The sequence below is a fragment of the Globicephala melas genome, chromosome 6 (assembly GCF_963455315.2).
Source record: "Globicephala melas chromosome 6, mGloMel1.2, whole genome shotgun sequence".
Classification (NCBI taxonomy): domain Eukaryota; kingdom Metazoa; phylum Chordata; class Mammalia; order Artiodactyla; family Delphinidae; genus Globicephala; species Globicephala melas.
The window spans coordinates 51737835-51765784 of record NC_083319.1 but is presented as its reverse complement, the minus strand read 5'-3'; the positions used below and the strand labels follow the sequence as shown (position 1 = coordinate 51765784).

At 42.9% G+C, this 27950-nt stretch overlaps 1 protein-coding gene across 7 annotated transcripts in view; it reads right to left on the bottom strand.

Annotated features, from left to right (window-relative positions):
* Positions 1 to 27950, bottom strand: part of KANK1 (KN motif and ankyrin repeat domains 1) — a 193829-nt gene that overhangs the window by 10967 nt on the left and 154912 nt on the right. For 5 of the 7 annotated variants that reach the window (XM_030877062.2, XM_060300875.1, XM_060300873.2 and 2 more), the window contains 4 exons: positions 14514 to 17168; positions 3292 to 3489; positions 2531 to 2639; positions 1112 to 1354 (listed from right to left, as the gene is read on the bottom strand). In XM_030877062.2, the coding sequence (XP_030732922.2) occupies positions 1112 to 1354; positions 2531 to 2639; positions 3292 to 3489; positions 14514 to 17168 (3205 nt within the window). The remainder of the gene's footprint in view (positions 1 to 1111; positions 1355 to 2530; positions 2640 to 3291; positions 3490 to 14513; positions 17169 to 27950) is intronic. The other 2 variants (XM_030877063.2, XM_030877067.2) reach the window with 2 other exon arrangements.

The window sequence follows — 27950 nt, the reverse complement described above, 5'->3', positions numbered from 1 at the left end:
TTGTTCAAATTCTTAAAAATATTTTTACTCTTGAGGGGTTGAAGAGGTCTGAATTACCACCTACCCATTATGCTGACCAGTGGACCACACATCTGAAATCACATTTGGTGACTCAGGAAGTGTTTGTTTAACCCACATGAAAATATAAATTTAAAAGTCAGATGCCATATGGTATATAAATTATACCTCAATAAAACTGTTCAGAAAAAACCAACAGATGTCAAGTTATTGAGCCATTTGAAAATACTTGGAAATATAAACTAAAGACACTTACCTTGTGTTAACGCAGTTAAACATTCATTTGCCAAATTAGAGATAAGTTTTCTGAAATGTTCTAGTTACACTTCACATGGTGAAAAACCATATGGAAATTTCCAACTGTTCTACTCTCTCCTGTTTTATAAGCATCAATTCCATATTTGCTAAGTCTTTAAAATTGTCTACACTTTTGGGTACGTGTTTCAGCCAACCAGAGTGTTTATTTGATATTTCAGCTGCTGTTTACGACATTCCCAAACTCATTCTTGTGGTGTTCCCAATCACTCAATGAGCAACAAAATATGGGCATGTGACTGATTACATCATCTTTATGGTAAATGTGATCTTTGGTTGAGGCCAAAAACTGTTCCTCTCACACACAGTGATCCTGTAATAACAGTACTGACACCTGTATGAGGATAAATGGCTAATGATAAAATCTGAAACTTAAAAATGTGAAATGTGTTGGTTACAAAAAATTCTAATATATCTTTAAGTATAAGGTGGGTTGTTCAAACAATGGAAGCTTTAGTGGTGCTTAACAATTATGCGGATGGTGACTCCACATGTAATAGTAGATAGCAAATAGTTTAAGAAACAAAGGTGAACAGATATCAAGCCCTTCTCTCTGCTACTATAAGAGATCTAGCAGTTATCATTTTTGCACTTGTATTTATTAGCATCATGACAAGAGGTATACACCTCTGAGGCACAGGTAAAGTTCAGCCCTCCTTTGGCGAGTGGAAAGACCAAACTCATAGATTCAACTGCACAGTCTCCTCATCGGCCAATCCTACTGCCAAAGTACATCAAACATGGGAAGGGTGAAGGGAGGGGGGGGAGTGTACCACACCTCTCTCTGATTTCCACCTTCTCAGGTTCACATTCTGGAACCTGCATTTCATCTTCCACCCTGCTGGACGTGAGACCTTCCACATTAACTGCGTGGTGGCCTTCTGCCATCCCCCGAGTGTCTTGGTCCTCCTCTTCGTCCTCCACTTCCTCAGGAGGATACTCGGGGACATCACACTCGTCATCTGACTCGGAAGAAGAGCTTTCATCTGAGCTGGAATCATCACTTGAAGTGGTTTCATACCTAGGTGGCAATTGGGAGTTCAGGAGATGCAAGGTGTGCCCATAAAGACCCAGTGACAGAAATGTTTATGAAGGGAAACCTGCTAACTGACTCCAGAAATTTCATCAGTGGTTTTAGACCCTGTACTTAGAAGTGCGGAGTAAGGTCTATTTAGAAGTCTGGTGGTTTTGAATGGGTTCTCACTTAACAAGGAATAACCTAGGTTGCCAAGTGGTATCACATACCACTTGCAGAAAAAAATATATGTATATATATATATAGCACCTCTGGCTTAATATAAATCAAAGGAAATTCATTTTATGGAAACCAGGTCTGTAGGTTTTCATCTTTGCTGTTCCTTTTCTTTCCCCCTTTCATTCTTCTTATTTTGTACCATTAATTTTCCCAGTGTCCAAGGTGAACATATTATGTAAGTTACCAATAGTTTCTCTGGTACACACTCTCCAAACTGTGGGACATATTACCCAATAAAACGTTAAAGATCTGGAAAACAGACAGCACTGTTATATCTTTGTGGTACGCACTACTATAAATATTATCTCAACTAACTCTGCACTATTGCTTTCTTGTCAAGGCCATGAATGGATTAATAGATTAATTGCTTTGATTCAACTGTAGGAGGACAAACAGGCTTAACTATTGATCTGGGCCAATTAAAGGAGAAGGAATAAACAACTAAAACACGTTCTATTTAGAAAGCAAAGAACTGATGGCATGGCGAGGTTACTCTTCAGGTGAAAGGCCCTACTATTTTGTCTGTAAACATGGAGAGCTAAGCAAAACAACCCATTCTGAAGGAGTGGATGACTATCCCTGGACCATGGAGTGATGTTTTCAGTCTCTGGTTGTTGCTCAGTTCTGATACAGTTAAGTACACGCTGTCCAACAGGGAACCTGCTGTGTGTTGCTTTTGTTGAAGACCGTTTGTTTCAGATCAGAGGTGAGAAGATGTAAATTACTCAGCTTCATCACGTATCCTTTCAAGAGTGAAATATCCTTAAAGATAGCAAGAAGAGAGAAGAGAAGCCCAAATGCACCTTTCTGAGGAGGGAATCTTCCGTCACCCAGATGTGGTAGCATTCCAGACCAGGCACCTTTACATATGACTTGAGTAGGCAGGAGGCAAAGGAAACAGACAGACCGCGTATAAACACTAGTACCACCATCTTTCCTTACCCTCCATTAATGCCAACAAACTGAAGATTCTTTTTCGCTCCATTTGAATCTTTGTTGGCATCTTTCTTCTTCATGATGGACTTCAGTGTACTTTCATTATTTGTACATACTGTGGAAAAGTGAATCATGGTGATCAAAATTAATACAACTCATACCCGTACAAGTTAAGTGAACAGGTACGCTTTCTTCATGTACATTTATTTTTTTATTCATGTTAATACAGATCTTGGCATGTATATATGAGAAACTTGCCCAAAATCCACTGGAAAATTGTGTGCATGCAAAGAAAATACTTCAAAGTTCCATTAATAATGTTCTTTAAATGGGAAAAAAAAAAACCATTCGTCCTTCCAGACATAACAAAAGCAGTGACAACTAGCATCTGTATCAGGCTTTACTGTTTACAAAGTGATGTCACGTCTCACTTGATCCTCAGAAACCATCCAGGCACTAAGATAGGGATTATTAGTGGGTTTTTTTTCAGTTGAGATAACCTGGAAAAAAATCTATACCTGCCAAACTATGAAAGAGTGAAATGCTGTTTAAAATATTTTGTAATTTGCAACATCAGATGAGTTTTCTTAAGGGGACTGCATGGCTTTCTTTGATAATCTTAAAGATAATCTAGGCCTACCTTCCTAACAACTGTGTAATCATTCTTCCAGGTCAATTTATAAGGCACACTGGCATTAGATTAGAATGCTGACAACTCTGGTCCTAGAACCCTGATGCCGAGAGGGGCCGTAAGTGAGGAAAGTTACCATAGAGGCCAGCGGCTATCTGGTCGTCTGTCAGGTTCACTGGAGACAGCGTGCTTTCCTGAGTGGGGAAGGTATCCTGGCTGCTGATGGGCTTCCCTTCTGTGGTCCCCACCTCTTGCTCATGCCGGGATGTCTGGGAGTTTAATGGCCCTCCTGATTGAAGACTTCCACACTTACAGGTGTATTCCAAATTACTGCCTGTCAGGAAGGAGAAGGTTGTAGAAGTGTGTGACGCTAGGACCAAATAAAATGGGCTAAATGGTATAAAAAAAAAATTCTTGCAACTCATCCTTTTCTCAAGTGCTTTTCTGGTGTTTTCTTTTTGCATAATTGGCATTAATAGCCAAGCCATCCAAAATCAAACCCCCAAGGCCTTCTTGACCGTGATCCCTTCCCTTTATGACCACATCTGGATCGGTCCAACTCCACAGTGCCACTCTTCTCTCTGTTCTGGTGCTACCACCTAACTTTGGCCTGGGCCACCAGTGTAGCATCCTGACTGTCCCCTTTCCTTCACATTTCCCCCTCTCCCGCACTGCTGCAGAGTAGAACTCCCACTCAGCTCAAATCCCATCCTAACTCCAGCTAAAACGGAACCTAAAAACCTCCCCACCACTCAGGAGACGTAGTCCATACTATTTAGCCAGATTCTACACCATCTGCCACTCGGCACCAACTTACCTCTCCAAGGTTATTTCCCACTACACCTGTGGTCCTTTTTGGGGTGCGAACTGCACCCCAGTAAATGGAACTCCTCCCAGTGTAGAAAGTGGGGTCTCTTACTCTCCTAAGAGCACACCTGCCTTAGCTTATTTTCTTCTACTTGGTGATGTTCCTTCCCCACCCTCCCTCACATGGCCAACCTTCCCATCGCTTCCTCTTCCGAGCCTTCCCTCATCTCCCTACCAGAAATTAACTCTCCTTTCTCTGAACTCTCATGGTCCATCTTTCAGACTCTCTTATAAGATCTATAATACAATGTAGTAGTTGATTCGCGTGATTGTCTTAGACTCCCTTCTTGTCTGTAAATATTCTGAGGGTGCCACATGGTTCTAATCAACTTTGTTTCTCTCACCACATCTTCTAGGTTGCTTTTACATATGTTAGGTACTTAATATTTGTTTACTGGACTTCCCTGGTGGCACAGAGGTTAAGAATCCACCTGCCAGTGCAAGGGACAGGGGTTCGATCCCTGGTCCGGGAAGATTCCACATGCTGCGGAGCAACTAAGACTGTGCACCACAACTACTGAGCCTGCGTTCTAGAGCCCGCGAGCCACAACTACTCAGCCTGCGTGCCGCAACTACTGAAGCCCACATGCCTAGAGGCCGTGCTCCTCAACAAGAGAAGCCACCGCAATGAGAAGCCCACACCGCAACAAAGAGTAGCCCCCGCTTGCCACAACTAGAGAAAGTTCGTGCTTGGCAACGAAGACCCAATGCAGCCAAAAACAAACAAATAAAAAATAAATAAATTTCTAAAAAAAAAAAAATTAAACTACATTTTAAAAATTATTTGTTTACTGGTGAAGCAGAAAAATTGGATTATTATTACGTAATTTATACACACGCACACACACACACACACACACACACACACAAGTATATCACAGAATTTTTAGTGTGGCTGACATTTCCTAATTCTGCAAATGGTACTTTGTCCACTCACAATGCTCCCTCCTCTAGCTCCGGAGGCACGGGGTGCTCCCTGGTGATTCCTTCACAAATCCACCTCCCTCCTCAGCACACACAGACAGTACTAACTGTAGTCCTCCAAATAATATTCAGTTGCCCCCACGACCTGATGTGTCCCCCTAACAGCAAATAAGAAATGTCTCAAGTTCCTTTGTCTTACTTGAAGTAAACAAAGCAGGGCATTTGTCTTCATTCCTCCTTTTCCAACTTCATTCATCATTACTTTGAAATGACTGCAGTAACCTCCAAAGAGTCTCAGTATGTTAATCCTCAAGTACCAGAATACTTCCTAGAGAAACACTCACTAACCACTTCTCCATTCAAGGACCAACAATGATTTTTAAAATGCAAATACATAAATAGTTTTTATTGTTGCTGAAACCTTAAACAGCCACAAAAGTAGACAACAGTATAATAAACCCCTCTGTCCCCAGCACTAGTTTCAATAATGATCAGCTATCTGGGCTCATCTACACCTCCTCCAACCACTCAAACTGGATTCCTCTGAAGCACAAGCTGAAGACCCTACCACTTTCATTCATAAATATTTTAGTATATATTCCTAACACAGTTCTCAAAAAGTAAGTATAAAGCTAAAACTATCAAATCTTAAAAAAGAGAATTTAAAATGATCACATATCTGGTCAGTATTCACATTTCTCCAATGATCTCTTAAAATTTTTTTTATAGAGTGCTTGAATCAGAACCTCAGTCCTATATTTCCACTGGCTGCTATGGTTTTTAAGTCTTTTAATCCAAAGGTTCTCTTTCCTTCTAAACACAGCTTTAAAAAATATTTTTAAATTGAGGTATAATTTATATACAGTAAAATGCACAGAATTTCAGTGTAGAGTTTGATGAATTTTCGGAAATGTACATGCCTGTGTTAGCACCTCCCTAATTCAGAAATAGAACGTTTCTAACAACCCAGTAAATCCACACTTCCCACCTGCTGCCCTTTTCCAGATAATTTTCCCACTGGAGGCAAATACTCCTCCAGAACTTAGTTTTATAAACTAGGGCTTTTTAAAGCTTCTCCAATCAAGGTCCACCCTCTCAAGCAGGCATCTGAGGATCCTTCACAGTGAACATGGACAGCTGCTTCTTTCCTGGGGTAGTTTAACTGCTCAACAACTCCTACCCTCTACTCATTCAGAGTGGTCTGCTGACTTAATGACTCCCTCCTCTGTGCCCTTCCTTACTAGACTGTCCTACCAGCCTAGAATTTCAGCTTTCTTTACCAGCAGAATTCTACCCATACTCTTTTCAAGGCTTGGCACCATTTCTATTTCCTCTAGTCTTCCTCCTATGATACCATTCCACAAAGACCTTTCCCCCTTACTGTTCCGCAGCACTTACTGTCCAGACCAGAATATACCCTGCCCTCCGTTTCCTTGGTCTCACAAGTGTTCGCTCTGTGAGAATGGAAGTCCCCGAGTCCCTCCACGCTACATTCATACCTGGGGTCCTCTTCAGTGCTCTGAACAGTGCTGGACAATGGAAAGCCTTAAATAAATGCCTGTGTAATTCAATGGAAAGTCACAGGGATTCTGTTAAGTCTAACTAGCAAGGCAAAGAACAATGCTAAGCGTTAAACTAGTTCTCATTAGCTGGATCAGAGGAAATTTGTCGCCTTTATTGCCAGAAAATGTTTTTTAGATGGTGTTGAAACTCTGGCTCTCTTGAGTGACCCAGAAACAATTGTCTGAACTTGATAAAGACCCATTGTGGCTAGCGGGCACACATAAGATGACACACGCACCAGCCTAAGACTGACAAATGACTGCTGTGTTTCAGTAAAACACAGGAAGAGTGCAGCCAAGAAAGCCAAAAATAAAGTGGCCAACAAAATTCAATGGTCTCAACCCTGGCTGCCCTTTAGAGTCACCTGAGCTGGGGGCAAAGCTTTTAAAAATACAGATACAATGAAATATCTGCAGGTGGGCCCAAGTATTAGCAGTTTTTAAAAGCTCTGCAAACGATTCTAATGTACAGCTAGGATTGAGAACCAGTGAATTAAATTAACCAATCAAAAATTTGCTGAAAACAGTGTAAAACCTGACTGCCACAAACAAGAGTTTAGACTTCCCTCCGGTTTCACTCCATCAACTTGGACCATGTGAATTATTAGGAATCATTGTTGGTTTAGTTAGCAGCCCTGGACCACTAATGGTAGAAGTCCACGAGCAACAGTAAATGCTATGCAAACAATAAGGGTAAGACAACAGGAATAATCACCAAACACCTTCCTAAGTCTGGTACTATGGCCTAGCTGCTCAAAATTCCCCCCAGGGCGCAAGTTTCCGAAGGCACCACTGGGGAGTTAGTGAACAGGGGAGTGGGCAACTGTGTGGTCTTCGGTCGTTAACTCAAACTTATAATGGCCATAAATGCCAATAAAGCATGAGCTTCATTTTATGACTTGACCAGATTAGTGATAACTAAAAGACAGCAAACGACAGAAATCTCAGTGTTCTGGAAAATAAAAGCATCCTCGAAGTATTAATTCTAATTCTAAAGTACGCTTAGCATTTAATACATGGATAACTATACTACTAGCTAAGGCAAACTGTAATGAAAAATAAGTAACTCAAAAGGAAAACTTTTTTTACGTTTTTGACTTTAGAAAAGTTAAAGCAAAGTACTTGATATTTTTTAAAAAATCAATGAAAACTAGAGATGGAGAAGTTTTTAAAGAGATCACCTTCTCCAGTTTCCTCTGTGATATTTATCCATCTGGAATGGGTATTAGCTGTTGGTATATAGAAATCTGTTTCTAAATCTGTTAGAAAACTGATATTTAAAAATATATTTAAATGGATCTTAAAAGTTGCCCTGCTCACATACTGCAATTCTTCTGGCACGCTGACTCATATTTTTATTTATAATGCCAAGTGCCTTCTAAAAGCACAATTATGAACAGTGCCGCCAACTAATTGACCATGTTATTGTGCCAAATTTTCATTTAAACATTCTGATTTGACTTTTAAAGAACATCTAGCTTACTTGTCAAAAAGGTAGGACTGAAATTTCTGAGTCATAATGGAGGCCATTCAATCATTTAGGCATTTTCCCGAAGTGTAATTAAGAATTCAAAGAGGTCTAAAATAACACTTCTAGTTTTTCCATAAGGAAAAGGGCTTGAGCACAAATTCACCCTTTTCAGCCCACATGTTGGTTTGGGGAATAGACAATAGAGATTATTCATGAAGTATCACCTTCTTTATTTGGTACACATTACCTGTAAGGGGAAAGTATGTAGCTTTGATGGAGGAGAAAGGACAATCCCTTTCTGTTTGCAGGCTCATCGCTCAGAACTCTGCCTGAATACCAATGCGTGTGGCCACCAACATAAAGCCACTAAATGGTAAGAGCCGCAGTGTAATAATTTCTAGGGCCACTTTAATATTTTCCTGAGAACATACCAGAGAGCTCTCATGAACGTATCTAAAAGTGGGTACTTAGAAATTAAAATGCTGAGTGGATTAAGAATCAGATTCTCCCTCACCACAACGCCACCCACATTTAATTACACACCAACCCAAGACCTGACCCAGAAAACCTACGCTGACAGGCTGCATTAACTGTTGGGTTAAACAAGATGTGCTCTGTGTTCTTCCAGATGCAGCTAACGTCGTCGTCCTCTCCACACTGAACTCATCTCTTCCCTAAACCTCAGAGAGCTTAACTGCAGCTGAATTCTTCAAGCACTTTTATTTTCACATTATTTGGTGGCTAACATATACCCCCCATAGGTTATCATTCATATTTCTGGTATATGTGTCTTGGCTTCCCAACTGGATTGCAAGTTCCAGGCTCTGACCACTTTCTCCCTCTCTCTCTGCTTTAGTACCACACTTTGCATATAGTTGACACTGAATGCATAGCTATCAATTGACCTGAATAGAGATGGGAACAGAGCAGACTTTAAACATCTTTACTGAGATACAAACGCCTTGCTGATTGGAGGAAGAACAAACAGTTGTAACCATCACCCAATACCAACAATTCTTTCATCGTTTATGACTGGACATCCAGGAACTTAAAGCCATTTCTGTTCTTAAAAAACACCAATCTCCATGCGTTAGCCAGAAATGAACAATATACTTTACAGATTCATTCAGAGTAGAAGTGTCAAAGTAAACATGCATCTTTTTCCAGAGTGCATACATTTCACTAATAGCCATTTAAAACGATAAGGCATCAGTTTAAAAGAAGAAGATTTTCAAACAAGTGTCAACTGAAGGGCTCACAAAGGTGGTAGATTTTAAATCTTTGTAAAAGATTTTCCTCAGGGCTGAAGTGCTTTTAACCAAGGTCTGTAACAGATGTCCTAGATCTGTAATTTCAGTCTCTGAGGGTCAACTATCCCTTCTGAGAATCTGATAAAAATCATGCATTTTCGGGGCTTCCCTGGTGGCGCAGTGGTTGAGGGTCCGCCTGCAGATACAGGGGACGCGGGTTCGTGCCCCAGTCCGGGAGGATCCCACATGCCGCGGAGCGGCTGGGCCCGTGAGCCGTGGCCGCTGAGCCTGCGCGTCTGGAGCCTGTGCTCCGCAGCGGGAGAGGCCATGACAGTGAGAGGCCCGCAAACCGCAAAAAAAAAAAAAAGTTTAAAATAAAAAATCATACACTTTCTTCACAAAAATTCCAAACACAAAACTATTTATGAAGCTATGGAGCCCAGATTAATAAGACTCCTTTTAAGGCTGTTTATTCCAACAGTATTTCCCTGAAATAGGGCCCAAGTGTGCCTATTGAGTGGCTGGTGGTAGCAGTGGGTTGCAGCAGAAAACTCATGAATTTGGGGGGAAAAAGTTCTTCAGATGAATCTGATGGGCAGCCTGGTGAAGAGCTACTTTTACAGAATAATTCTGCTGAAAGGGCCCAAGCAAGAAAAATCTAATCCTACCCTCTCGTGACACAGGAGGACACGGCAGCCCAAACGCCCCTAAAGTGTTATTGCAAGTTCTTGGGCAGCCAGAACCAGATGTCAGCCCTCTGACCTCCTGGTCAATGGACTTTCACATCATGCTACCACACACCGCAGGGTTCCAGAAACATTTGGTTTGCATTATTCAATGCTTGTAGCATTTACTAAAAGAAAATTGTGATTTTAAAGAAAGGTACTGGGACAAGTAAATGGTATATGATTTGAAGTAAGAAAACTAACTAGAAATGGTATTTTGTAATGACTTAATTTTCCCTGCTTTTGCTTTGGCTCAGATCTCTGTCTACAAAATTGCTTTCACAGTTATGCGAATGACTTCAAGTTCATACATTTTTTTAGCAAGCCCAAGATAACTAAGAGTGCAAATATGGAAGCTGATTTAAAAAGCAGTTCTTTTATTCCAGTATGAGAGATGAATTTTCTATAAATCATGTGACAGGCAGTTAAGTTCCACTGTTTTAGATAGTTCTGTTTGTTATTTGCTCAGAGACAGTTACATATTTTTCAAGTATTTGTAACTGCAAGTCATTTGTCTAGAATTTTCTCTCTCCTCCTCCTCTCTCCAGAGGGAAAAAGGAAAAGGAAAAAAAAAAGTAACCCACTCCTCAAACCAAAACAACCCAACTGATTTACAGAAAGAATAAACATTTTTTTCCCTGAGGTTTCTGAGAAACTTATTTCCTCTTAACCTTTTAATTCCATGAAAGAAAATATTAAATACATGAAACTCATACTACTAGTAATTAAAAGTACTTTACAGATCATCTTTGATTACCACCAAATTCCAGGTGCATCAAAACTGTGACATTGTCTCTTAAATCCTGAAAAAATGTTTGTGATGTTTCACGTGAAAAATGACATAGAATATGTACGATTCAAATGCTGTCAAAACAGAATGTGTCTAAAATACAGACCTGCACACTTGTACACACCAAACACACAAGGGGTTACCCCATGAGAGCATGTGGGAGGCTCTCAGTATTTTATGCTCTTCTGAACTGTTAATGTGTTATGAGCACATACTCCAGTTATAACTTCAAGAAATTGAATAGGAGTGTTAGGCATTATTATTTTGCTGATAAAAATAATGCTCTTTTGCATACTAAAAAGCAATACCCTCAAATCTTCAACCCTAGGAAAACTGAAGAGAATTCTCTGGGTTTGGTACTAATATACACCTAATTTAATTTTAGGCTTCATTTTGAGCTTTGACATAGATTCTGATAGAATCTGAATTGAAAATTTATTCTACTCATTTTGTGTTTTCCCATTGTTATTGATATATTTCCTTAGCTTGATAAAATTGTTAGCTGGGGAGGTGTAACCATTGGGGGGTGGGGGAAGGCGATGGCCAGCCAGAATTACGAAGACAATAATTTGCATTAAACACAAAAGACTATTTGTAGCGCATTTGTTTGGCAGTTTGTTCTAGATCTACATTTCCATTTCTGGAAGTACAGAAAACAGTTAACAATGAGAGCCAGCATTTATCCTCTGTGGTGCAGACTATCCCAAATGCTTTACTCACACTGACACACTAAATCTTCATTTCAACCCTGTAGGGGAACAAAGACAACCTGTCCTAGTGCCGAGAAGGAACTCGAACCCAGAATACCTGGCTTTGGAGCCCAAACTTAAATTCTTTAAACTAAAGTACTAGGTTCACATAAGTGATCATTTATATGCTCTTTTTGGCGATGTCAAACTCAAACTTCTTATCATTTGATTTGGGGAAGAAAGTTTGAGATGACTACCTTTCTATACTCCATTTTCCTTTTGGTACAGAAAGGTATTCTAGTGTATCTGTGGGGAGGAAGGTGATCTCTGCATCTTACTCTTCCGCCATCTTCCCCAAGGTCAAGAAATGTATTCTAGACTGTATGTGAGCAATATTCTGTAGTGTTCGGTGTGAACAATAAGCTGGAGTACATTTGACACACCTTCACTCTTCACAGCCTGCAGACGTTGAGATCTCTACTACACTGAACTGCTTTCATTTCCAGCCCATACAACACACACGAGATAACAAAAATGTAATTCTCTGGATTGAGTTCCTAACCTAATTCCTTCATTAGAACTTTAAAGCAAAATACAAATGTGATGGGAATTACAGAAATAATTTAAAGTTGTTCTTGCATGCTCTGAGAGGGAGCTGCCACTATGATCAAGTAAGTTCTATGAAGAATATTTATACTTTTGTTCACAAATGTTGTAGGTCTCCTGCATTTTAGCTGATTAATCAGGTGTTCATGTGTAGGGTCAGATCGAAATAGTGATGTCTGGAATGTCAGTGTGACTGGAAATAGACCAAAAAACACTGTAACACAGCCAGACAAAACCTCCTCCCTGGGTCTTGATGCTCTGGGTGCCAGGCAGATTACCCCAACGATTCACCTGAATATTTCTGGCAGGAATGTGAAATAGAAACCCCAGTTTCGGGAGGAGGGAGGAAGGCTGGCAGGAAAATGCTCTTACAACGGATGATGCACTGTACCATGTGTGTCTGGAGGTATTTAAGAGTTTCATTTTGACTTCAACATCTGACATGATTTTTAAAAAGAAGTAGAAACAGACATATTATTAGTTACTTAAGACCTTGCTTCGGTTCAAACATCATTTTAATCTCTTGACTCTAAAATGACTCCCTGTAAATTTATTAGACTCTTTAACTCCAAAAGGCAAAAATATGTCATACATCAGCTGTCACTGTCATGTTCAGTTTTCTTCCACAATAAGCTATCTGGTCCACAGCACAGCTACTAAAAACTAATTCAGGTTTGGAGGTGAAACCTCAGAAGATATAAAAATAATCTATTTCAGTCTATTTTAACCATTGCTCTTTTGGTTATAGAGGGAAACAAAGAATTTGAACTTTCTGTTTATTAAGTTACATTTAAGTCTCTACTGCACGTTTCCACATAAAATTAAATTTAATGCACACTACACCAATCATTTGAAGCACTTTAATTCATTTTTTGTGTAGCACCGGGCCAGAGTAGAGTGTGTTTCTTTAGTACTTCCCAAACCTCAGCTACACTTTGGCACATCAACAAAAGAAACCACACTGGACGTGCTAGCAGCACCCCCCCCCAGGACGACAAAGGCCACCCTGTGCTCACTGGGGGTCAGTGATGAAAACACTGACAACCATACAGGATGGATGCCCTTTGACTGCCCATTTCACAAGGAAGTATAAAGAAGGATGACTTTCCTTCCCCAGGTCATGCTGCTTTGTGACAGCTCGAGAGCCAGGAATGGAACCCAGTGGTAGGATGATAATATGTACAATTAGAACCACATGCAGCTGACAACAGGGGAACTTATTTTAGTGAGGCTCACAGGGAAATAGCATGTCACCAAATCTTCCAGGGTAATTTCTCCATTATTAGCTTCAATTTAAAGAAGAGCCAGGGCCTTCCCTGGTGGCGCGGTAGTTAAGAATCCACCTGCCAATGCAGGGGACACGGATTCGAGCTGTGGTCCGGGAAGACCCCACATGCCGCGAAGCAACTAGGCCCATGCGCCACAACTACTGAGCCTGCGCTCTAGAACCTGTGAGACACAACTACTGAAGCCCACGTGCCACAACTACCGAAGCCCGCACACCTAGAGCCCATGCTGTGCAACAAGAGAAGCCACCGCAACGAGAAGCCCACGCACTGCAACGAAGAGCAGCCCCCGCTCACCGCAACTAGAGAGCGCCCACGCACAGCAAAGAAGACCCAATGCACCCAAAAATAAATAAATAAATTTATTAAAAGAAAAAAGAAAAGCCGGGGTGAGCAGGAATCCCAATGAATAAGGGAAAGTATGAGAAAGACAAAAATGTAAGCACCTAACAAAATGAACAGTGGGAAAGGCCTCCCTTGTCTCAGGGTTCTGGCTCAGGGGCTCCTTGTCAGAGAGGCCTTCCTGGACCACGCCATCTCCAACTGCCCTCACCTCTCCGCCACCACTCACTGTTCCTCTAAGTGGAGTTCCTTCCTTCATAGCACGTACCACCTCCTGACATGTTTAGGTATATTGTTTATTGCCTGTGCCCCCAACTGGAAATGTAAGCACCATGAAAACAAGAGCCTATACCTATGTTTGAAACAAAGCAGGTATGTAATCATTATTTGTTGAACTGATACATGAATTAATGGAATCTCTGTCCCCTCATAAAAAGTTTTAATTAAAAACACTTCATACCAGTATTTTTTCATTGATCATACACTGGTAATTGCGGATACAAACAGGGCAGGACTTTTTTTCAGGCCATCCTGTATAAAATGAGCAAGTACATAACGGAAAGACATCTAGCAAACCAGCAGCCCCCCAAGACAGCCCCTAAGCCAGCCAACACTAGTATGCTTTTCTTCTTCTAGCCTTAATGAAACCATCAGATAATGAGAATCAGCAGAGCTGCTTATGGATTTAGATTCTTGGTTTTCATTCTACCCATTACCATTCTGAAGCTTTCTCCATGATTCCAAAAAATAGCTCCGCCAGGCAAAAAAAAAAAAAATCCCTACCTCCTGGATTTCCACTGTCCCCCATCCTCTCTCACTCCCAGAACCCTCAGGAGCACCACCTACCTGTGACCTTACCCAGGCTGGTTTTCAGGAAGTCAGGCCTCAGCTCTTCAGCACTTGCAGACTTCACGACAGAGTTGATTGACGATAAGGCGTTGATGAGCTGGGAGTTGAGGGAGCCAATCTGTGAGTGAGGTTCCCCAAAAGCTTCTGCCAGTTCACTGTAGTTCTCAGCCAGCAGCGCCTGCTGCTCTGCCAGCAGCTTCTGGACACGCTCAATGTAGTGATCCAAGCCTGTCACCATTCTGGACGGAGCCTGGGGCTGGGGGCTCTCCACGAACTCTCCTACGGGCTCGTCCCCAACCCCTACACTCCTCCGGCTGCCGTTCGGCCCCACTGTCAACTGTGGAGGGCCACAAGCTATGGTCCTCATTTTCAGACCAACCAGACAGTTGTCGTTAATACTGATGTGCCCCACGCCTGACTCTTTGGTCTTCACAGAGGATGGCCTGTCGAACCCAGAGGCGCCGGAGAGCACCGTTCCAACTCCGACGGACCGCATCTTAGCGGAGCTGACGTCCTTGACGCGGCCTTCTCCGACCGCCACAGTCCGCATCTCCACAGTCCGGGTGCTGGTGTGCTTGTCCATGGTGCTGAGGGAAGTGTTGGTGCAGGACTCTGTGAGGGTAGCTGTCTCGGTGTTGGTGAACTGGGACACCTGTTCTAGAACCGTGCTGCTGTGCTGGCTCGTGGTTCGAGGCACTGCCATGACAGCAGCTTCCACCTGGCTGACGGCCTCCGTGTTCACACTCCGGGAGATGCACTCCCTTGGGGAGCAGACGATCACATCGACAGAGCAATCTCCGCAGCCGATGGAGCGGACTTCTTTGAGATTCAGGTTGGTCTTGAGGAGTGTCAGGTCGCTCACAGACTCCTCCGTGTTGCTGCCTGTTTCACAGACGCTGATGTCCACACCCACGCTCTTGTCACACGTCCCCACAGACCGCCCAGTACATCGGTCGTGCATTTCCACCCTTTCCTTAACAATCCACCAATTCATGGGCAGCTCAGGCCCCACCATTTTATTCTCACGATCGGGCTGGCAGGAGATGCCTACGCTATTTGTCTGCACACAGGTCCCGACACAGGTGTCAACCACGTCCACGTGACTGCCAGCTATTTGGTCTCTTGTGGGTATCACTGCCTCCACCACCTTGCTGAAAACAAGCGGCTGGGCCATCATAGCTTTGTCAACTTTTTTTCTCGAGCCAGCAGCTTGCAGCTCTTGCTTGAGTTTAGTCATCTCCCGGTCATGGGTGGTTTCTTTAAGCTGTACTTCCAGGCGATAGATCTTTTCCTTTAAGGCTTCTATGGTCTGCTGTTGCAGCTCAATTTCTTTGTCAGCTTCGGTAGTCACTCCAAGCATGGCTTCTGTCACACTGACCCCAGAATTCCTCGTCGCGGTGACCGTGCCTACAGCAACATCCTTACAGGACCTGGCGCCCCTGTGGTGCACGACAATGCTGTCCATGTTCTCATCAGCACCCACAGCCACAGACTGGCACTCTCGACGCCGACACTGCCCGTTCTCCCTGAGCTCTGAGGAGGCCTCACAGCTGCTGTCCTGGATCTTCTGCTCCAGGGCCTGCATGTTTGCTGTGAGCTGTCGGAATTCCTTTATCCTCTGGGTGCTCTGCTCCGCCCCCTCCATTTCTCCCTCCTCATAGTCAATGTATAATTCCCCGCCACTTCTCTGGGTCCTGGAGAGGTGTTCCAGCTGGGATGCATTCCCAGCACTGTAGGACCTCTTTCTCACACCACAGACATCGTTCTGGGATGCAGCTCTGTGGTCTTTCAACTGTGAAGCCAACTGCCTTTTCTCCTCTTGCAAGACAGAGATCTTCACCTGGAGCACAGGGATGGTTCGCACCTGCTCTTCTAGCTCTTTCAGGCGTTTCAGGGCAATGGCCATCTGCTCACGGATGTGCTGCAGGTGCATGGGGCTCACGTTGGTCACTGGAGTGGAGATCCCTGAGCTCAGAGGGCTGTGGCGGATGGAACTCCCCATGGAAGAGGTGGTGGCAGCAGCTGGGGCATAGCCACCATAATCCCCGTTGCCTTGGTATCCATTCTGATGCTGCTGCATGGCGTGATTGTGGTTTCCAGAACCCATAAATGAGGAGAGGGAGCTCGTGGAGCCCACGCCTCCAAAACTGGCCAGCCTGGGCCTTCGGAACTCACCAGGTGCCACCTGCATGGTGACTCTCTCCTGTTCGAGTCTTCTCCGGGTCTCCATCAGTGTCTTGGTGACATGAAGGTTGTGCTTTGGGAGTTGCGGGGATGGTGGTGGCAGCTGTCGGCTTTCTGGGATGGTAAGAAAAGTGGGTGAGGTCTCCAGAGGGGCAGGTGGCCTTGGGACTGGAGCTGATGTAACTTCACTTTGGGCTAACTGCTTGTTGCCATCACTGCTGGAGGATGAGAGGGACTCCGTGGAAGTCCACACACCTTGATGGCCAGGTGCGGCCCTGGTTTCTGGGCGTGGCACAGATGGCTTCCGCCTCTTCTGGATGTTCACTTTCTTGATGGTGTTTCCTTTCTGTATGTCATCTACGTATTTGAGGAAATCTAAGTCTAGTTGATAACCATAGGGGGTCTCCACAAAATAAGGACTTTTTTGTCCCCTGTCATGATCTCCATTCAGAACATCATCTGCTTTTCCTAAGAGAGAAAGAAGAGAATACTATAACGCCATGTAATACTCATAATGGTAAAAACTAACATGTGTCGTATATTGCAGTGTGGTAAACTAGTACGATTTAAGAGTTGACAAATCTATGCTCTAACCCTGAATCTACAGCTTATCAGCTGGGTGAGAGAGTTAACAAACTTCTCAGAACTTCAGTTTCCCCCTGAGTAAAAATGCAAACAAGTATTTAAATCATAAGGTTGTTAAAAGAATGTAATGAGAAAATGATTTTTAAGAGCCAGGCACACAGTAAGTCCTTACTAAATACTTGATTTTCTAAAAAAGAATGCATTAAAAAGACTGGAAAGCATTTTCAAGTTGATCATTTCTTTTGCCGTCTACAGTCCCTTTGAAGTACAGACAGCAGTCGTTATGACGCCTACTTTATAAAGTGTACTCTGAGGCACGAAAAAGTGAGAAGTCTTAAAGTAACAGATCAAGTCAGTTCAGATCCAGGAAGCCTGGACCTGAGTTCTCCCACCTACTGCTCTTTTGCAGACCATACAGCCTTTCTAACTGGTGGCCAGCGTACCCCGGTGGCTGACCACCCCCACAAGGTCCCAATTTGCCTTGACACCTTCCTTGCAGAGAAAGCGGGGACACAGGGGACACTGAGTGATTAACTCCAGCAGCATGGGGGCAAGAACAGTTGGAGGACAGACTTGACTTCACCTATGTTGTGTGTCTTCCCATTTAAAAACAAAACCAAACCCCAAACGTGTTTTCCTCTTTGACTTCTTTTGGACAAAACATTCACTATTCCAAGAATACCTTGTTTTGCATTTGTGATGGATCCAAACAGATGCAAAGGAGAATGAAAATAAGGCTATACTCCAAACACTGGATCGTGTGGCATTTGATAAATGCTACTTCTGGCTAAACCATTTAGAAAAGGAAACAGGAATCTTTCAAGGCACAGACCTTGCTGCTGACCTGAGCTATGCATTTCAAACTGAAAACCAAGGCCATTTTTGTTTAAATTGCAGGATTAAGTAATGTGTTTTCCTAGAGTCATAATACCACGATCTGCATTTGAGAGTTATGGGAAGGATCCCAAAGTGATGAGTAAAAATGCAAGCCATCTGTACCCCTGCCCCTCTCCTTGGGTGTAAAAGTCCACCTAACTGCTGTCAAGGTCCAGGTACTTCCAGCAATTTGGAGACTGCTGGCCTGTCCTTCCCACCCTTGACAGTGCTGAATGTGACACCCGACAGTGTGACAGCTCTGAGTAAACCTTTTACCTCCACTCCCCCGCTTCCCTCTGAAACGCTGGAAAGAAAAGTACAGAAAAGAAAAATGCCAAGCAGAGGAATAAAAAGGTTATGTTCTCTTCGTGTCCTCATTTAAAACAACATTAAATTGTTCTGGCTGTTAGAATCTGGCCATTAGATTTCAGTTTTAAACCACGTGGAAAAAGGATTCTATTTGAAAGAGGTGTTCAACACCAATCATTTTCTAGCCTAAGGAAGGGTAAGCTGATGGGGAGCTCTGCGCCCGGAAACTTGTGCTCAGGCTAACAGAACGTGTCTTCTTTCCTTTTTAACTCCACAAAGGACAACATGCTCACTCAAAGTATGCAGCCAGACCTGTTTCCAGTGCTGTCTGAAATTCCACCAGCAAAGAAAAACGGCAGGCTTGGGTGTCAGACAGATCTCACGGCACGCGTTGATTCTAAGCTGGGCCGGCCTAGACCCTCCCGGCCAGGTGCCCGCTGCCGCCCGCCCCGCTCCCGGGCCGGCGGGGACTGCGCCCCGGGGGAGGCCCTGTCGCCCGCCCGCTGGCCGCACACCTACCGGGCGCCCGCTGCGCTCCCGCCGGCCCGCCGCCCGCACTCCAGCTCGGGGGCCCAGGCTCTCCACCCCGTCAGCGCAGGAGGGTGGACACTGGGGGAACTCGGCCGGCGGGCCGGGCGCACACGCCATAGGCCGGGTCCTCACCAATGAGGTCGCAGCGGCTCGCCGACCCCACCCCCGGGCGCCCTCAGCTACTCGGCGGCCCCCGCTTTCTGAATGCAAACAGGAAGCCCGGAGCTTTTGAAAACGTGTGTTCTTCTGGCCAGTTTTGCCAGGAGTCAAAAGAAAGCCAGCAGTTTCAATGTCTCCACAGAGAGGCTCTGTCTTTGCCGCACAGGTCCCTTCTTCATGAAAGAGTGTGTGTTCTGGTGTGGAAACCGGCGGCCTCGGCCCTGGGCCACCTGAGGAAGCCGGAGGCACAATGGGCCCCACTGTTCTCTGTGGGTTCCGAGAGCACCCGCCGCGGCATGGGTTCCAGAGCGGGCGGGCGGAAAGCTTCCCAGCGCTCGGCTCAGGACAGGGATCAAGGAGTTATCCTTTAACAGTCATCTCCACTGTGCCTTTGCCATGAGTGAAGGTTTCTTAGAAAATAAAATAAATAAAATAAAATAACTTTTTAAAAGCCACTTTGCTTGTTAAAAAAAATCACTATGCTGTACACCTATATATAATATTGTACACTACTACAATATTGTAAAGCAATTATACTACAAAAAAAAAGAACGCGATGAGGAATACAAAAAGAGAATGTTATGTACGGACCATCTAAAGTAAAAAAAGTCACTCATATCTCACCATCTAGTGGCAATTGTTAGTATTTTGGTATAGCGCTTAGGTTTTTCTGTGTATGTCTTTTTAACATCGTTAATGTTCCCACTTAGGCATTTTCATTAGGAAAGGTTAATTTTCATTGATTTCTCCTCAAAAACTTTTTTTTTTTAAATGCACTAACATCAGGATTTTAAAAAAAAAAGCACATCCCATTTTTCAGCGAAATTCAACTGGCCCATCTTTAGTTATTTCTGAAGTTCACAAAAGGCACAGGTCATGCTGAATTATCTCTAAATGAACTTCAGACTTCTATATCTGGGAATCAGGAGAGGTTAGAATTTAACCATGTTAAGCTTGATCAGACTGTTCTAAGGACTTGTAATCCAAATTTCATTCTCCAGCAACTAAAAAGCATGATATATTCTCAAGGTGTCATTTTTCCAAACAGTTGTCCACGGTACAAATTATTCTACCATTAAATAAAGACACCTAGTGTCATGATTATTTTATCTTCTGCTTTCTAGTGTACCTTTACATACATTAACACAAATACAGCACTTATATGCCCTGATTGATTTACCAACTTTTTCATATGTTTGTCTTGTCTCTCAAGTAAGTATCTTGAGAGCAACAAATTTAATTTTTAAAAGTTCTTTCTTTGCTCTCCCTTCCAACCACACACATGAATTAACAAGATGCTGGGGACTAAGATGTTTTATAATGTTTACTGAAGGAATAAATGCATACACAGTATAGCAGAGAACCTTTAGAAAGATTTAGAAAAACATCTAAATACTCTGTACTCTGAAGTTGCTTGTTCTATATTAGTGTTAAGGACATTTCTTACATGATGCTGTTTCAGTGATTATCTTTAGGTTGTGGAATCATGGTGATTTTAACGTTCTTACAAATTTTTACAACACATAGGCATTTGTCTTCTAAAAAAATATGATTACAAGAAGTCACTGTTTTGAAGCAAGAGGAATGTATTTAAATAAACTCCAAGAAAGCTCATTTGACAGAGGGATGTATGGGGCAACCATAGCAAAGATAACTAGATGTTCCTCAGTATGTGTTACCTCGTTCTTCTACACTAATAGGACTCTCTTTGTTCAGTTGGTCAAATATAAACACTATATTTCCCTAGCCTCCTTTGCTGTTAGTATGGCCATAAGCAGATATGTCATGTAGCAACTCCCAAAAGCCTCCCCTAAAAGACACAGGAATTGTTCTTTGACAGCCTTTCTCTTTGTTCCTTCCTCCATCCTGCAGCCTGGAATGCAGAGGTGATGACTGGAACAATAGCACTGCTATCTTGGACTATGAGATCATACTTATGGATGGAGGAACAAGGTGCTAGAAGGAATCTGGGTCTCTAAGAGCTTTGTGGATCAGAGCACTACACTACTCCTGGAAAGCCTACCTCTACACATTTATGTGAAAGATAAACTTTTATTTTGTTTAGCTATTGTTTGTTTGGGGTCTCTGTTACTTAGAGCTAAACTGAACTCTAATGGATACAGTACTCTCTCCTCAGTGTCTTCTCCCTCTCACAAAAAAAAAAAAAAAATTAAGACCAGATCTTGAAAAGAAAAATGTTTAATGATAAACTGGGGGAGATGTTACATTATAACATTTTCATCACAAAAAATTTGATAAATTCAAGAATAATTAAGGATGTGTAAAAACAACAGTTAAAAACAAAAATCTCTGAATGGGTTATAAAGGAGACTCTTAACTTCCTAAAAAGCCTTTTTGGACTAACAGAGCTGTGCCTGCTTATACAAAGCCAAAACCCACTGGCTGTTATCTGCAACTGGAATCCGGAAAGTAACAGCTTCTAACGAAATAGTCTGGAATCAGAGAGCTGTCCCTGGTGTTTACAAGAATTTTCTGAATGTCTGGAAATCCAGTGGTAGAAACTGTTCCTGGCACCACCTCTACCTTCATTATATAGCATTTATTGAAAGCTTAATTGGGTACAGAAAATGGTCCTATTCAATGGAAAGAGTAGGAGGAAGGATTTATAAGACATAAAATGAGGTACAGTCTAGCTGTGAGATAAATGCCAAACACCCTAAACATAACACTAAGTTAGGTCAGTTACAAAGGTATATTATCAACAAGCACAACAATCTAATGATATATGAATAAATGATCAAAACAGAATGGAGTTAACCAGGAGATGAGTTCTGAAGACAAGGTTAAGTGATGACAGAATAAAATGGAAAGACAGGTAGGTAGTGGAGAAGAGCCAGGCAGCTCAAGGAAAGATGAGGCTAGAAGAGAGGGGGGTGACCAAGTACAGAAGAGGGCACCACACTGGGTCCCGGAGCAGGGGAATCTCATCCATTTAGTCACTGATAGACTGCATACCGGGCCCTGTGCTAGGGGGCTAAAAGGCTCAACAAGGATGGTCTTCATAGCTGTGTGTGGATTAAACTGAGATAGGGAAAGAGATTAAATTCAAGGGGACCAGTTAAAATGTTATAGTACCCAAGCGTGACGTGAGGACCAAATAAAAAAATGATTCATATATTTAACTTATATTTATAATCAATATTGATTAAAGAAAAACAATTTTGGTAACACCTCTCTCTCTTATTACTATTTTCCAGGTACTATTATTGTAGGAGCTGGGGACACAGTATGAACAAAGGAGACAAGGCCCTTGTTCTCACAAGGCTCACAGTCTAGTGGGAGGGGGGTAGGTAGTGCATAGAAAAATAAATAAATAAAAGGCAAGGCAGAAGTGAAGCGAAGAGGCGGAACCACCAGAATTTATATCTGTGTGCCAGGCTAAGTGGATAGGCTTCTAACAGTGGTCCACCTGGCTTCTCAGGTTGCCATCATCTCTGGGTCGACCAACTTCCTAGACACCAAGGGTCAGAGTTCCTCTTCCCTCTTCTCTCCCCCAACCCAGTTTGTACAGTTAGCAATTTGGGGTAACCAAACACCAAATGTGAGAGCACCAACTAGAGACAACTCCCCAAGTCCAGACCAAATTCCCATGTGTTCAGAGAAAAGCTAAAATCAACAAACTGATGGTTAATTCTACTCTTTATTTATACGTTTGCTACCTGTAAAACTAGCGCTCTGTGACAAGGGCAAGTGTATAGACTCAAGAACAATTAGAAATTTTCCTTGCAATTTTTCTGCATTAACAAAGTGCAATGGAGATATGGATATTTCAACAGTCATTTCATTCAGATTCATAAAGCATTATATGGTTCTAACTTTTCAAGGAAATTAAACTTAATATCCAAATATTTGGTTTGGGAAGACATAAAAAGTAATGTACTGGCCAGGAGGTAGAAGATTAGAAGAAACTAGTCTGGGAGTACTAACCTGCTAGTAGTGTTTCTCAACTGGGGGTGATTTTGCCCCCAGGGGATATTTAGCAAATTCTGGAGACATTTTTGCTTGCCACAACTAGAAGAAGTGGTGCTACTGGCATCTAGTAGGTAGACGCCAGGAACGCTGCTAAACATCCTACAATGCTCAGGAGGGTCCTACCTTTCCCAACAAAGAATTATCCAGTCCAAAATGTCGATACAATGGGCCCTCTTTATCTGTGGAACCCACAGATACAGAGGGTCCACTGTACTACATCATTTTATATAAGGAACTTGAGCATCCACGGATTTTGGTATCCCTGAGGGGTCCTGGAATCAATCCCCTGTGGATACTGAGTGCAGACTGTGGTGTTGAGGCCTAGAGTGCCTATGCTAAAGGCAGTGAGCAGAGTAAAAATTCACATATAGCAACTGAGAATCTGGCCATGTAAGCTGCGGTCTCCAAGTCTTCCTTTTCTCAGTGGAACCACACCATCATGCTTAAGTGACAGGGTAATAAAAATGCCATTTCTGAGCCAGAAACCACTAAATACTTTTCTACATACACTATCACAGTGAGCCATTCTTTACTATGAGCAAAAAAACACTGGAGGTTTCTGAAATAATGTGTCCCGGTGAACTTTTAAATGGACAAAACTTTGATATTATTACTCTATCTATTAATTAGGATACAATGACTTCTTTGTTCTGGTTTCACTGCTGCAAACTCTAGGCCCAATTACTGACTAATGGTGCCGTGAAAAATAATTGCACCTATGTGCCAAGACTTCCACACACTAAGTGTTTTTCTTCACCAGATAGATAGTCTACCTGACTATTGAAACTGAAGAACTCTGCTAATTCCCATTACCGTATTGCCCCCTCTCACATGAAGCATGAAGTTTTTGCCTTAAGAGCTGAGCAATCCCCTAGAAGCACATAATTAAACACAGATTCCCATACTTAAAAGCAGCAGAGGGTAAGCGTCCTGCTGTCTGAAGCAGTCAAAAAGATTCAACATCAGCTAAGGCTGAGAGGCAGGAGAGAAAAGCAGTAGGATCAACTCAGAGATGAACTTTAAGAGAGAGAAGTTCTCATGAAGTTACTCAGAGTATGAAAGTAATTGAGCTAGCGAATCAACTTTTCCCGGCATGGAGCAGGGGAAGAAGAAGACAGTGAAGTGGAACAGGTCCTTCTGGACAGGTTTAACTGGAAAGCTCTCCTGATGACACTGTCAGCGTTAAGACGGAGACCCAAGGAGCTTCTCGTACCAAATCTATTGAGAGATACCATTTGTTAGAGAACACACAAAGAAAAGAATAACAATGTAAGTGTTCCTCATTCTGTTTTCCAAGAATGTATGGCAGATGAGAGTTTCTCTTGTTTTTTTCATTTACCAAAGAGTTATTTTTATATCTGCTCTTTTCCCCTCCTAGCTAACAAATCCATCCAATCATTCATTCAAATGATGAGCACCTATTAGATGTTAGGGCCTGTTCTATAAAGCCTGAATCCCTGTTCCATGGAGTTTATACTACCTACCTGATTTCACCTAGACTTCTTCTCAGGTTGCAGCTGTTTTAAACAGCTACCCAAATGCTTTGTTCAAATAAAATGACAACATGAAGAAAAGCAAAGTGCATGCCAGAGTTCATGCGAAATACCAGGCCAACTGACACGTCGTACGTAGCACAACTCAATTTTACAGGCTTGGTTTGTTGACGTGGCTAAGTTATAATGTGTTTTTTTTTCTCATAATCCGAAACTCTTCATAACTCCTTCTGGCTTCTCCCCCTAAACAGTCAGATTTCCTCACAGCTGATCTTATCTCTCCTTTTGTAACCTGTCCCCACAGACATTAACCTGCACATTCTTCCACTGTCTCCCGTCACTACTCCTCTTCATACTGGTCCCACATTCCAGGTCTACCTGTTCACACACCCCAGAGAGGGAATTTGACCTGGGGAAGATGCAACTGTCAGACTGAAAGATGGATTTATTCTTTCATTCAGTAAGTATTTATTACGAACCTACCATGTGGCAAACACTGCTAGGGGCAAATCAAAATGGACAGAGAGCCTACCTGGGTAGGACTTGTGAACTATAGGAGACAGACAAAGGATGCATATATAAAAGCAACTGTGATAAGTGCTGTGAGAGTAGAAGACAGGATTATGCCAGGGCAGAGCAGGGATCCCACCTGGGCTGAGCGCAGGGAGTGTTCTGCCAGGGTGCTGTATTTGAGGAGTCCACTGGGCTAAGGGCAGGTGGCAGGGAGACTGGGATGGCAGAAATTCTAGGCAGAGAAATTCTAGGCATATGTGAAACCTGCCACTTTTAGGAACTGAAAAGAGCTTTGCATGATAAAGAAAACACGAACTCAGGCAGAGAAGGGACCAAGCCCCAATCACACAGGGCCCTGGGAGTCAGGTCTGTGGTTCTCAAGCGCATCAGGTAGCTGCTGAAGGGTCTAAACACGGGAGTGAAATGATGAGATTTGCATCTTAGCAAGGCTGATCTGGCTAGATGCTAGAGTATGTATTAAAATTCTCTTTGGCGGCCTCCATTAGGTTTTCCATGGACTGTTCAAGTCCCTGTGAATTTTTCTTGTGGTATTACAAATTCCTTTGCACTGTGTGAGTTTTACTTACTCAACTAGATAAGTGCTAGCCATAGTGTTAAAACCACCAGAACTTAGAGCCTGCCTGCATTTGGCGGCAGCCTGTGGCCCACATCTTCCCCCCTAAACTATTCAAGAGGAAACTGAGAAGGCCTGACAAGTCTCAGCTCCTCTGGGCAGAGCTAGAGACAGGGATCAGTCTTTGTACTCATCCTCTGGGGCTCTATCTATGACCTCATTCTGCTAATAAAAAAGAAAATATTTTTCTTTAAACCAATGGATGACTCACTGCAGAGAAAAATGATGGGATTTCCTTTTGAGAAGTATGATAAATCTAATCTGGGAGGAACAGGGGTGGCGTGAGTGAGGGCAGGAAGAAAGAAGAGAGGGTATTTCAGGGAATGCAGGCTCCGATTTACCATGTTGAGATGCAGAGCACAAACTTGCTCCATATTTGAAACTCGAATGGGCACAGCAGGCACTGAAAATCTCTGTGTAGCAAAGACAATGTTGACCCTGGCAGCCAGCAAGTGTCTTCGTGGAGGAGAGAGGGAAGAATGGGTGGCATGCTATTGCCAACCCATAGTGTGCTCCCAGCCCCAGCCCCTACTTCTCTGCCCACGCTGACCAGGGCCTGAGTTACCCAAGGGAAGGCTAAAGACAAAGGAGAGGGTCTGGGAGAGTGTAAGCAATACACTCTGAAAATTCAAGACTTCTACCTACTACATGGTCTCTGACAAGCTGAACTTCAGATCGGCTTGCCTCTAGTCACCTGAGTGCTCTGTCTACCAGCCTGACAAGGACCTTGCTGCAGGTGACCCCTGTTGCCTGAGGTGCATACAACCTTTAGAACTCAGATAACAGGTGCTACCTACTAGTTATTAACCTCAAGTGTCAGCACACATCAGATGAGCTATTTAAGTGTCAGGGGTCTAGCTGGCTCCAAAACTCTCTTAGGTTCCACTGTCCAAATCTGGGATAATTTGGGCATCAAAATAATACGATTAATGATAGTAGCAGATTTCAATCCACTGAATAAATCAGGTATCTGTGAGTCCATAATGCTATAATATATAATATAGTGCCAATTTATAGTTCAGTAAATAAAGAAAGAATCCTGGAAACAGAAAATCACCATTTAACAACGATTATTAACAGTAGCTGACTCAGGCAGGAATCATCAACGGCTGCTAAGTCTAGTGTGTAGAGATTTCCTACTGAAGAACAGGATATTGGTGTGGCCTCAGAACGCCTCCCACAAAATACGTGTCAATCACAAAGAGAAAAATGGTGATGGTATGGTGCAGAAAGCTGACCAAGAACCACGTGGACCCGGTGATCAAGGCTACCAACGCGTGCCCCTGAGGTCATATTCTGAGAAGAGCACAGTTTCATTTCTCTTAGGTTTCCACCCGGAAGGCATGCCTGAATCTGGAAATGTTCATGGATCCTACCTGAAAGACATCCTACAGAAGGACAGGTCTCTCTTTTTTTTTCAGTCTGCACCATGTGGCTTGTAGGATCTTAGTTCCCTGACCAGGGATCGAACCCAGGCCACCGGCAGTTGAAGCGCGGAGTCCTCATCACTGGACCGCCAGGGAATTCCCAGGTCTCTATTTTTATTTTATTTTTTTACTAGATCTTTATTAGAGTATAATTGCTTCACAATACTGTGTTAGTTTCTGTTGTACACCAAAGTGAATCAGCCATATGCATACATATGTCCCCATATCCCCTCCTTCTTTTTTTTTTTTAAACATCTTTATTGGAGTATAATTGCTTTACAATGGTGTGTTAGTTTCTGCTTTATAACAAAGTGAATCAGTTATACATATACATATGTTCCCATATCTCTTCCCTCTTGCGTCTCCCTCCCTCCCACCCTCCCTATCCCACCCCTCTAGGTGGTCACAAAGCACCGAGTTGATCTCCCTGTGCTATGCGGCTGCTTCCCACTAGCTATATACCTTACGTTTGGTAGTGTATATATGTCCATGCCACTCTCTCACTTTGTCACAGCTTACACTTCCCCCTCCCCATATCCTCAAGTCCATTCTCTAGTAGGTCTGTGTCTTTACTCCCATCTTACCCCTAGGTTCTTCATGACCTTTTTTTTTTTTCTCTTAGATTCCATACATATGTTAGCATATGGTATTTGTTTTTCTCTTTCTGACTTACTTCACTCTGTAGGACAGACTCTAGGTCCATCCACCTCACTGCAAATAACTCAATTTC